Below are 12,063 nucleotides of genomic sequence, written 5' to 3' on the forward strand. Positions count from 1 at the left end.
TCTATTTGATCTCGCCGGCTTCGGTCTTCATCAGTGATGAAGACCAGCGTCTGGATCTGTGCTTTGCTGCTTCTCCTTTAGTGACCCTAGGATTGGTTCCATGCCAGTCACAGTCACATGCCAAGACGCTTCTTCAATTTGAGCACGGAAAAATTTGTATGAATATGAGTATCAGCAAGATTAGCAGAAGTTACATTATGACCAGGAACAAAAACAATCTCCGCTTAATCTGGGAGATAAGTCACAGGGGAACATGGGGACAATAGACTGCTGTTGTCCTGTGCATTGCATACATTTTTTAATACACACTCGCGCAAACATATTTACAAATTATAAATTAAAACGAAAAAAAAATCCCCTTGCAGATAAACACACTTGACAAAGATTATGGTTGTTGACAAAATGACAAAATGACAAAATGATTGTCATCCTTTGGGAACAAGACAAAGCGATTCACTACGTGATAGCCTGTAAAAGGTAAAAGTTATTATAGAGCTAAACTTAATTAAGGTTTATTTTAATATATATCCTAGTTTTAATTACACTTCCATGGGACACTTTTTAAAGAATGTATTCGTCGCTGTTCACAAATGCTCATTCCTCATAATAATAAACAGATTAAATGATTCCACATTTATAATATGTAGCCTTTGTTTAACTATAGTAATTAGTGTCAATGAACTAAAGATACAATAACGGCTGGTATTTGATTTTGTAATGACTTTACTTTAATAATAGGGGTAGTGAAAAGTTAAGGAGGAAGAAGAAGAAGAAGAAGAAGAAGAAGAAGAAGAAGAAGAAGAAGAAGAAGAAGAAGAAGAAGAAGAAAGAAGAAGAAGAAGAAGAAGAAGAAGAGAAGAAGAAGAAGAAGAAGAAGAAGAAGAAGAAGAAGAAGAGAAGAAGAAGAAGAAGAAGAAGAAGAAGAGAGAAGAAGAAGAAGAGAAGAAGAAGAAGAAGAAGAAGAAGAAGAAGAAGAAGAAGAAGAAGAAGAAGAAGAAGAAGAAGAAGAAGAAGAAGAAGAAGAAGACTAGCAGTACCCCTCCAGACCGGTCGTGGCAGTATCTACCCGATTGTGTTACTTTGCACCAACAATCGAATAGAGGAAGACGAATAAGCAGGAAGTAGGAAGCAGAAGGCAGTATCTGTGCATCATATTATATATATTATTATATATATCAGCTGTAACAAACCAAAGTGGTCAAAGTGACGATGGCCACTTTCTTTGGAGAGGTTCTGTCGGTGAGCTCGCGGGCTGTGGATGAAGATGAGGAAGATGAAAACGACGAAGATGAAGAGATCCTCAAAGAGCTAGACGAAACGAGGTGAGCGTTATTTGACTTGAATCTTGATCAGGCTTTACTATGATAATGCCCAAAGTAATGGATATGAGGATGTTTTGCAACATGAGGCTGAAGCTCGGTTTAAATTGGTTTCCGTTCTTTAGTCACACACTGGACAGCTATCTTACCCCCCTCGTGGACCCTCCAGTAATCTTTCTTCCAAATCCATCTCATGAAATCACCTAGATTTGTGATGGATAGAAAGGAAACATTTGCTATAGTCGTGTGGTAAGGTTGATATACTCATCTATCCAGCATACATCTAGGTGGACATTTTTATTTTTCGTAGGACTCCTTTAAATGCAGTGGCAGTGGCACCCCTTCTTTTGACAAATTGTCGCGGTATTGGCAGTCGTAGTAGCAGTAATAAATCCATTTGTCACGTGCCGTCTGTCATTTGAAAAGATGTGTGTAAACATTTTTTTGCATTCACTTAACATTCACATAATTTCAACTTTTCTCGATTATTTCGATTTGAACTTTTAAAGCTAGAGAACTACTAAGCAAACCGATGAATTTATAATATAATAGTTGCAGATTATTTTTTTCAAACAGGCAATTTCCCTACCCTAAATGTAACATTATTTTCCCAACTGCATGATACATTTATGCTTCATTCACACATTTTCATCAAAATACTAAACTATGTTTAACCCCCCTTTCAACAGGGAGGTGCATTTGGAGTGGTATCAGTCAAACAGTAATTTGATGACGGATACAAACTTAATCATAGCAGTTGGCAGGAATGCTGCAAGTAAGTATTTTTGTATTAAGGAAACCATTATTTATTTTAAACGGGTGGCAATTCTGAAATCGTAAAATCATTTGTTTGTGAAACAATGTATCCACTATAGTAATTGGAGCGCTCAATTAATAATCTTCATTATATAACATGAACATAGGAAATGAAGCGAACATAAATCACAGGTTATCCCTAATCCTCTGTCTACACTGCCCAGAATAGCCCATTTTGCTGCTACTGCATGTACATTTAATTTATTTTTGATTAAAGGTGTGTATGTGTTTCAATTGTATTTTTGGGTTTAGTTTACCGGCGTCTGTCATCTTCATAGCATTCTGTGTCCATATACAACACTGTTTTATATCGTTTCTGTGACTAGGTTTTCTGTCTGTGTATGTGCTCACCTCGGCAACCTGGGAGGCAGTGGGGCATGCTTCAGTTTCCAATGCGGGGAGTCAAACTATCTGTGGACAAACGAGCACCGATCCAGCATGCGTCTTCTACAGAAAGAAAGACAACCGTGCAGTAAGTCCTGTGTCAGTATTGAATCAGTATAGACGTTGCATGCATTTTTGGATTGTATTATTACCATCCAATTTGTGTTCAATTCATCTTGTATGTTATTGAATTGGGTGTCCAGAATTCTAAGAATTATTTGACTAAGCCCCAACCAGTATAATGATAGAATATTCACTCAGTGGTCAAGCGCCAACTACTCAATGCACGCAGACACGGTCGAAAGGTTATGGTTCAGCACAAACATCAGTATGGGACCAAGCAGTGACTGTTGGTGCCAGTGTCCCTGAACCTGCTGATCTCCTGGGACACCCATAAGTCTCCACAGATTACTGAAAACATCCAGTGAGTCTAGTTTATTTTGTCTCATGATGCAGTTTGATAATAAGGAAGGGAGTGGCAAGGCGAGACACACCCCACCTTGAAGTGGATCGGCCACAGCTCCAGAAGACCACACCGGGTTCAACAGCTGAGATCAGAGACGAAAGAATTTAGATTCATCGGCTTGGTTTTAGTGTAATTTGGTCAATGCCAAAGACATTCATGTGCTGTGAAAAGCTCTCTGAGAGTATTTGTTCTGGCTGACTGCGGCCTCTGTATGAGATGATTTAGATTTAATGCCGCGTCTCATAAATCAGGGCATCTCTACCCTGATTGGTGAGTCGATCACTTCCCAGTGGCAGAGAATGTAAGGAGGGAGGGAGGGAGCAGAGACTTTTCAACTCAAACCATACCTACATCGCCTTTTTAATTCTAGGCAATTTAATATAGGATCACACTGAATCTCCCGAAATTTGCAGACTTACTTCAACTGCTGTTGGTCTGTCTGAACTATATTTCTGCTGTGACAAAGTCGGCCAGAACTTTGCAGTCACTAGCTTACATCCTACCTTGTGTTAACAGCGCCGGCTGTTGGTGCCGAGAGGAACCCTTTCTCTGCACGCATTGCGTGTCTGCAACCGGCGTCGTGTGCATGTCAGCCAGTACAGCCTCCATAGTCACCCGATCTCCATCCAAAAAAGGATCTTTGGTATGTAGTGGGTCAGGTGATTCGCGGCATTGTGCGCTGCAGATCACAAATCTGCAGCACCTTGCATCATGTCGTGTCTACATGGAACAGAATCTTGAAGGGAGCTTTGACTTTCAGAATTTGCTTTATTGCAAGGTTAATCTAACACGTATTGAAGTATTTTCTTGGTATTTGCTGCAAAACAATAAAGAAACAAAAAAATAAAAGTAGAATCATTTATTACTTGTAAAAAATATACAGCATATATCAATAATACAATTATATAGATGTTCTTTTTTAATTAAGGTGTAAAATGAAAATAGCCATGGAATGTGCAAATGGTCACAGTAAAAAGTTTAACAGGAGGACCCAGGCCTTGTTGATAAGGCCAAAAGCAGATGGGAAGAACGTTTTTTTGTGGCGTGAGGTTTCACTCTGGAGCAAACCAGGAATAATATAAATGTTGGTTGTATCATGCATAGTTGGGTCAAATGGCTAACTCACTGCCCACGACCAGGGTAGGAGCAGACTGACCTCCCCCGTGTTGTCTCGGACCGTTTGTTTTGGTCTGCACCCAAGTCCAATGGCTGCCTCATCGTTGGCTGAAATGAGTCAAACTAGGGAGCGAAACCCTCCAGGGTCCAGAACAAATGGTTGCAAGTAACCAGGTATGAAAGTGCCTTAGGGAATGTTTCCCATGCCTTGTTGAGCTCATACCACAAACTATCCGGCTGTTTGGGGTGCATCAGTGGAAGTCGCATCAGTGGAAGTAATTTACTTATTCTTTCACTGGATGTAACAATGCTGTAATTACGTTGCATTAAAATGTGATTTTACTTTCAAGGTGATCCTATGTCAGATCAGCGGCTACATAGAAGAAGACCAGCAGTTTCAGTGGACTGAAAAGGTAGGGAAATAATGTACAACAGTGGGCTACCCAGCACAAAGTGGTGGAAGTGAACCACCTTCCACCTCTACTCTACCACTACTGACCTGACTTCTTCCTCATAGGTGTTGGGCGGTTTCAAGCAGAAGGGACTGAGCGTGACCGTGCTGTCGGACAGCCCTGTGGCCGAGTACAAAAACATGGACCATGCTAGTAGCAGCTCCTCCCCCTTCCTGCTTTGTCTCCAGACCAAGTCCTCTACAACAAACCCTCAATGTCCTCTTCTTGAGCAGCCGAATATATTCACTGGAATCCAAGCGGCAGGTAAGCCGCTCAAATTTCATTTATTGCATCATATTGACAGTTACTATCCCCGTTTTTCATCTCAGGCCTTTGTAAAAGTTCCAATTAGTGGTGGAATTGTAATTTAACTTAAACAACTTATTTCCGCCAGTGTATGACTTTGCATCACAGCAATAGTATTGGCATTGAAACATTGTGCCTCAGGTAAATGCTCAGCTTTTTTTATCATTATTATACAATCACCAGCTGCAGTGGTATTTTTGCACTGATATATTTTCATGAAAGCGTCTCGTTTATGTTCAATATACCTTGGATCCGGTTAGTCAAAATTTGAATACCTAAAATGCAGATGTTCAAGTCAATCGTCTCAGTTGAGTGAGTTGGATGGGGAGCGGATCACTGTCTATGAACATTTTCAAGTCTCCATTTCTGTTCTCCAGGGGTTGGGTCTGGGCTTTAGGTGGGCCACTCAAGAACTTTCATAGACTTGTCCCAAAGACACTCAAGCAGGGTGTCCGCGCATCCTTAAAAAGTCTTAAATTCATGTTTCTAAATTTAAGGCCTTGAAAAGTCTTAAATTCGTTACAAATGTCATATGCTGGTCTTAAATTTGTCGGGGCAGGACTTTTTATTTTTTTATTTTTCTCGTGGGACTTTCCAAGAAGGACATGTAGAGAGGCTTCTTTCTTGCTAGCTGCATATATAAACGATTATCTGCGTGCTTGCTAGCTAGTCTGCGACAATGGGTTGGTGAATGAGTGACACACATGCTATGCTTGGGTTATAATACAGCGGGATCCCCCCACCATCGCGTGTTTTAGGTCTTAAATTTCATTCAAGGTGGTATTAAAAAGGTCTTAAATTTGACTTGCTGAAACCTGCAGATACCCTGCACTCAAGCCCCTTTTTGACTTTGTCCTTTTTTTGGATCCCAATGCGTGAAAATATAAAGGGTACCGCAATCAATTAATTAATTCAATGTTTTATTTGCGTCCTCACATTATTCAATTAAGTAGATTTTTTTGCAATACCATACATCACTAGTGTTACCTTCATGCCTCTAATCCAAAATGTAATTGTGATCTTTAGACTCCGTTCGTGTTGGCAACAAGCACTTTATTGCTTCAAACACACGAATGAGAGACACTCAACATAAAGAAAAAGCGTTATTCCAGTTTCTTCATCGATGCAACAAAACTAACTTCTTATTATGTATATTATTATGATTATTATTTGTAAAACTAGGCTACTGAAATAATCTGACAAGCTATGGTCCAATATTAATTTTCTGACCATAACGTAAGTTGTAACCACTACGAACAATTATTTTGCTACCAGTTCGGTATGAAACAATTGCCTGACATCCTCACATCTGTCAGATTTATTGTATATTCTATGTGAGCATAATTAGGCCCCACAGTGTCTGTGTTTTTATTGTTATAAACGTTATCATTTTGTTATTGATAATGCTCATTCCGTTCTATGTCCTCAGTGCTCAGCCATTGCCAGGTAAACCAAATACCTGCGGTTGCCTACCAGTGCTACAGCGATGCCATCAGCCCTGACTCAATCACCATGGATACCTACAAACTTGCCTTCACTAGTGTTGGGGATATCAAGGTAAGTTTCCCTTTCTTGCAGCATGCATACGGTGCATTCAAACTACTTGTTGGTATACATTTCATTCTATGCAAGATGTTTGTTTGTGCTGTGCGCAATTGAAACACCATGTCAAGTAGTTGGCTAGAAGTGAGAGAACATTTCTCTACAATGCAAAGAATAATAATTAGAAGAATTATAAGTGATTATCAACTATTGGTAAGATATTTTTATGAAATGATTACAAAACTCAGCTACCAATACGATAGTCCATATTAGATGGTGAATAGTGCAATTTAGCTTAAATAATTTATAAAACGTTGACCATATATATATATATATATATATATATATATATATATATATTTTTTTTTTATTAAATTTTTCTATGAATGTTTTTTTTACATTTAATTGGCTTAAGTTTCCTGGCTAGTCAGATCCTCTTATAAATATGAATTTTAAAAGCATTTTATCCTGTCATTTATTCTCCAGGTTGGCCCGCTGCCCAGTGCTGACATAATCAACAAGTTTATCAAAACAAATCATATCCAGAGTAATCTTTACATCTGACTTGTTTTTTGTTTTAATGAAATGGACATGAAAGCAACTGTTGTAACTGACAAAACACAATTACTTAAAGTAAAAACTATTCTTGTTATTTTTACTGAACAGTTTTCTTTAGTTCCATATTCTTTTATTTTTATTTTTTACGTCATGGCCTCAATTTATAAATAAACATTACAAATAAACTCGTTTTTAATCCTTCATTGAAATACTGTTAATGTGTTCTGGCTCATTAAGCATGGTTCATTGGGATGTTTAGCTATTTTATGTAATGTGTAATTGAGATAATTTATGTGTAATTTAGATAAAATGCACTTTATTAATCCAAGACAGTCAATTGGGAGCCCTCAATGATATATTCTTGAGCGGATTAAAAAGCAAGTGGGGAAATGCATTGGTGCATTAACCCGTGAAGATATAGTGCCCTCGCCTTGGTTTTGGCAGGAGTTTTATCTTCCATGTTTTTTGCTGTACAGGGGAAACCTGCGTGGAAACAGGGGACATTCAAACTACATAGAAAGGCACAAATCAAAACCCGTCAACCCATTCATAACAATTTGTGAATAACTTTCATGGTAATTCCATTAAATCAAACAATACTGGTCAATGAATCAATTCTCATGAGTTTAAAGCCTCATTATGTAGCAATTCAAACTGCTCGTAGCTTGTAATTACCTTGACATATCTGTAGTCAATGCTGAGGGATGGAGATTTTAATCAATATCATCAGGGGTCCGAGCAGCAAAGCTGCGTGGTCCACTATTGTTTCTGTGACGTTTTTTCCCCTCAAATTCTGTAAAAGTCATACTGCAGCCTATACCATAAGTTAAACTCTTGTCCAGGTATGGTTACCAATAACCCCCACTATGCATAAACCCATTGTGGTACTGTACCCAAAGGCGGCGCTATTCTAAGAAATCATGAATTAGGCTTATTTCTCCTCACCAAATGAACCTTGTCGCCACATAAAATCTTTAGACCAAGCCTAACAAAAATCATCTGAACTTGTTTTGAGTTCCATTTAAGAAATATTGGCCAATAAAGTTAGAGCAGTTAGCCCAGTTTTCTTATGTGACCATTTTGTTATTGTATAAAAAGCAAAAGACTATTATTAGGTCGATACTAATACCACCCACTAACCATAAACCCATATTGTGGTACTACACCCAATGGTGGCGCTATTTAAAAAAATTATGAACTAGCCTTATTTTCCGTATGAGATTGACCTGGACTCAAAATTCTTTCATCATATTAATCTCTAAAATCAGATGCATCTTTACACCCTGGTCTTATGCTCTAAATTTTTTTACTTTTCCTTTGCTCTGCAGCCCAGTCACCTGGAAGCAGAGGCACAGGATGGAATTAAGGGGACCATCAAAATCTTTCCTTCATAATTATGTCATATTTATATATCTTCCATTAGTGTGTTCTTGACGTTCCATTTTGCTCGGACCCCGTTAATCAACGCTTGCGGTTATATTTGTACTTCAAATTGATATGAATCTGTAAAAAGAAAAAGGCATCAATGCTTCCCGTGCTTACATAGGAAGTGTGCAGGGTTGAATGGGCCTTCCCCATCCACCTTAATCATGAAGGACACGGAAAGAACTGAGGTCAGCACACGTCTGCGTCCAGTTAGTACCAAACGCAAATATTATGTTCAAATGTAAATTGAATGAAGAAGCCTTGAATTGAGAATTTACTTATTTCTTTTCCAGTGGTGAGATACCGGGGGTGAGTGAGTGCCACTTGCACCTGCCCCAATAGCCCGGCTCTCTGCAGTCTAAGAGTCGATCATGAATGACTGTCAGAGAAAGTTTAAAATGTTGTGAAATCAGATGTCTTAAACAAGCCCCAGCCAAGGTTTTCCCACAATGGTAATGTGGTTGATTATGATAAAATTAACATGGTGTAGGAAGGCTGTCTCTGTGGTGTAGGGCCACACGCAGGAGCCTTGAACATCATCATGTTGTTGGACTCACTGGGGACTGTGTTGGAACGATGCACAAGGAGTAAGGTGCAGGTCCCTCGGCAACATAGGAGATCAATTGACGGTTCATCTCGCTGTGCTGCAGGACTTAATTGTTTAATGGACCATTGAGCATCAGGCTTTACAACATCTCAGCAAATGGTCTCTCTCTCTCTCTCTCTCTCTCTCTCTCTCTCTCTACTCTACTTGTTTTAACTTTTTTAGTTAAAACATTATTTTATTCTTTAAACATTACTTATTATTATTATAAGTATTGCCACTTATCTATATGTATATCATAAACCCATAGGTACACTGTACGTGTCATTCCTTTTACTTTCTAGGTTTGTTACAACATGTTACTCAAGGCCAGAGAATGATCGTTTTTCAGGGTTTATGGATAAGTGGTTGAAAGGGAATTTATACATTCTTTGTTTGAAAGGGAGCGAGGTATATATTACGCAATACATGTTTATACTTTGAAAGAGTTCAACATCAATAGAAGTATTCTTCTGCATGGTTGAAATATATGCAAAAAATTAAGGGCAGTGGGTTTATATAGATATTGTGAAGAGTGAGCTAGTTTCCCGGTTCCGGTAGACTCTCTTAATACATACAACCTCACTTAGGCCGAAAGACCACGAGCTATACCTGTCTGGCTACATAAACTGACCGACTCACAGAACTGACCAAAAGTTTGCAACAGTGCAGTCTGAGAATGACACTTTAAAACTAAAGATCCAACAAATCGAGGATCATGGCAGGAGATTTAATATCTGCGTCTTTGGGATTTCTGATGGACTTGAGCAAGGAAACCCCACTTCATTTATGAACTCTCTGCTCAGTGAGGTGACTGCGGTCAAGCCAGCCGTCACTTCCAGAATGGCAGTCAAGCCAGCGGAATCAGTTTTTTCTGTACGTATATATACTAGCCATTTCGGTAATAGCGTCTCAGAACTGGTTTAAAATAAAGCATCCGTCGGGTACATACCAAAAGACATCATTATTAAAAGAAAATACTGTCAAATGAGTGTACAGACTTTGTTGAATGTATTTCCAAAATAAAAGCCCAACTAATTGACAAATATGAGACGTAGCCTATCAAACATGTGTTTGGATAAAATTTAAAAAGGAACTCCCTGTTGTCAGAGAATAATTCCACATCAGGGTATTAGTACACCAACCCATAGTGTGCCCCAGTAAGTTTTAAGACATTCTGTAAAGTTTGAAGTCAAAAGCCCTCTCAATGTAAATATTTCTGATGCACCTCATTTCTGTGAATAATTAAAATTTCTAGACATGAAATTATAACTGCTTCTGTTATGTAGGACTTTAAAAGCAATTTTAAAATTCTATGACTTTGATTTTCCATATTTCCTTTTGCCCCTATGGGCAAAGCAAGTTGGCTTCATTGCTGTTCACATGATTTAAATATTTTAACAATCAATATTTTGCTTTAAATTGAAAGTTATTATTTTTCTTTTGTAGTGTTATTATACTGATTTTGTAGTGGATCAGTATAATTTGATCTTGCAAGTATGTAAATTCTGATGAGTAACCCTGCGTTCACACCAAAAGATGCATTTGCTGCCCGAACGCTTTGTCGCCGAAGTTTTGCGGCACACCAAATCAAGTTGAATGACACCCAACTGGGTTTTGTGGTGGGCATCCCATGGGCCCACCACCTGTGGGAAGACCTGTTGGGGTCGGGTGCGCAGCCACATGGGTGGCAGCGAAGGTCAGGGGTCTCGACGGACCAGACCCGGGCGGCAGAAGCTGGCTCTGGGGACGTGGAACGTCACCTCGCTGTGGGGAAAGGAACCGGAGCTTGTGAGGGAAGTGGAGCGCTATCAGTTAGATCTGGTGGGCCTTACCTCCACGCACAGTCTCAGCTCTGTACCGTACTCCTGGATTAAGGGTTTGACTCTATTCTTCTCCGGAGTTGCCGAGGGCGTGAGGCGCCGGGCGGGTGTGGGATACTCATAAATCCCCGGCTGAGCGCCGCGGTGTTGTCGTTTACCCCGGTAGACGAGAGGGTCGCCTCCCTGCGCCTAAGGGTTGTAGGGGGAAACTCTGACTGTTGTTTGTGCGTATGCACCAAACAGCAGCCTCAGAGTACTCGGCCTTCTGGAGACCTGAATGGAGTCCCTGTATGCGGCTCCAGTAGGGGACTCCGTAGTTCTGCTGGGAGACTTCAACGCCCAAGTGGGCAACGATGGAGACACCTGGAGAGGCGTGGTGGGGAGGAACGGCCTCCCTGATCTAAACCCGAGCGGTCGTTTGTTATTGGACTTCTGTGCTAGTCATGGATTATCATAACAAACACCAGTTCGAACATAAGGGTGCTCATAAGTGTACCTGGTACCAGAGTACCCTAGGCCGAAGATCGATGATCGATTTCGTGATCGTGTCATCTGATCTGAGGCCGCATGTTTTGGACACTCGGGTAAAGAGAGGGGCGGAACTGTCAACCGACCACCATCTGGTTGTGAGTTGGATCAGGGAATGGGGGAAAATTTCCGGATAGACCTGGTAAGCCCAAACGAGTAGTGCGGGTGAACTGGGGAACGTCTGGGAGGAGGCCCCCGTCCTAGGTATCTTCAACTCACACCTCCGGCGGAGCTTTTCTGGCATTCCTGTGGAGGTTGGGGGCATTGAGCCGGAGTGGGCGGTGTTTCAAAGCCTCCCATTGCTGAAGCGGCGGTGGCTTAGATGTGGCCTCATCAGGTTCTTAGGCTCCTCAAGGGGCGGTAACCCCTCGGACACCGTTGGTGGACACCGGTGGTCAGGGAAAGCCGTCCGACTTGAAGAAGAGGCCTTCCGGATATGATATCCTGGAGGACTCCTGACTTCGGTTGCAGGTACCGACAGGCTCGAAGGGCTGCAGCGGCTGCCGTGTCGGAGGCTAAGCAGCGGTGTGTGAGATAGAAGTTCGGAAGAGGCCCATTGGAGAGGACTTTCGGTTCGGCACCAAAGTGTTTCTGGAAGACTATCCGGCACCTCAGGAGGGGGAAACGGGAACCATCCAAGCTGTGTAAAGTAATGATGGTGACTCTGTTTAACCTCAACTGAGGAGGTCGTCGGACGTGGAAGGAACACTTTGGAGAACTCCTGAATGCCGAATAACACGCCCTC

General features: G+C 40.8%; 1 protein-coding gene across 1 annotated transcript; it reads left to right on the forward strand.

Annotated features, from left to right (window-relative positions):
* Positions 1-1,049: 1,049 nt before the first annotated feature.
* psmg1 (proteasome (prosome, macropain) assembly chaperone 1) lies at positions 1,050-7,166 on the forward strand. The gene is made up of 7 exons (XM_056595325.1): positions 1,050-1,322; positions 2,009-2,094; positions 2,462-2,607; positions 4,452-4,514; positions 4,619-4,817; positions 6,289-6,416; positions 6,888-7,166. Exons 1-7 carry the CDS (start codon positions 1,210-1,212, stop codon positions 6,963-6,965), a joined length of 813 nt encoding a protein of 270 aa, XP_056451300.1. The 5' UTR covers positions 1,050-1,209; the 3' UTR covers positions 6,966-7,166.
* Positions 7,167-12,063: the final 4,897 nt, after the last annotated feature.

The sequence above is a fragment of the Gadus chalcogrammus genome, chromosome 7 (genome assembly GCF_026213295.1).
Source record: "Gadus chalcogrammus isolate NIFS_2021 chromosome 7, NIFS_Gcha_1.0, whole genome shotgun sequence".
Lineage (NCBI taxonomy): Eukaryota > Metazoa > Chordata > Actinopteri > Gadiformes > Gadidae > Gadus > Gadus chalcogrammus.

Excerpts from the sequence above, each read along its gene's own strand:
- psmg1 (XM_056595325.1), top strand. The coding sequence starts at position 1,210 with ATGGCCACTTTCTTTGGAGAGGTTCTGTCGGTGAGCTCGCGGGCTGTG. Across the intron at positions 2,095-2,461 it reads AGTTGGCAGGAATGCTGCAA|GTTTTCTGTCTGTGTATGTG; the intron begins GTAAGTATTTTT and ends TTCTGTGACTAG. Across the intron at positions 6,417-6,887 it reads CTAGTGTTGGGGATATCAAG|GTTGGCCCGCTGCCCAGTGC; the intron begins GTAAGTTTCCCT and ends TTTATTCTCCAG.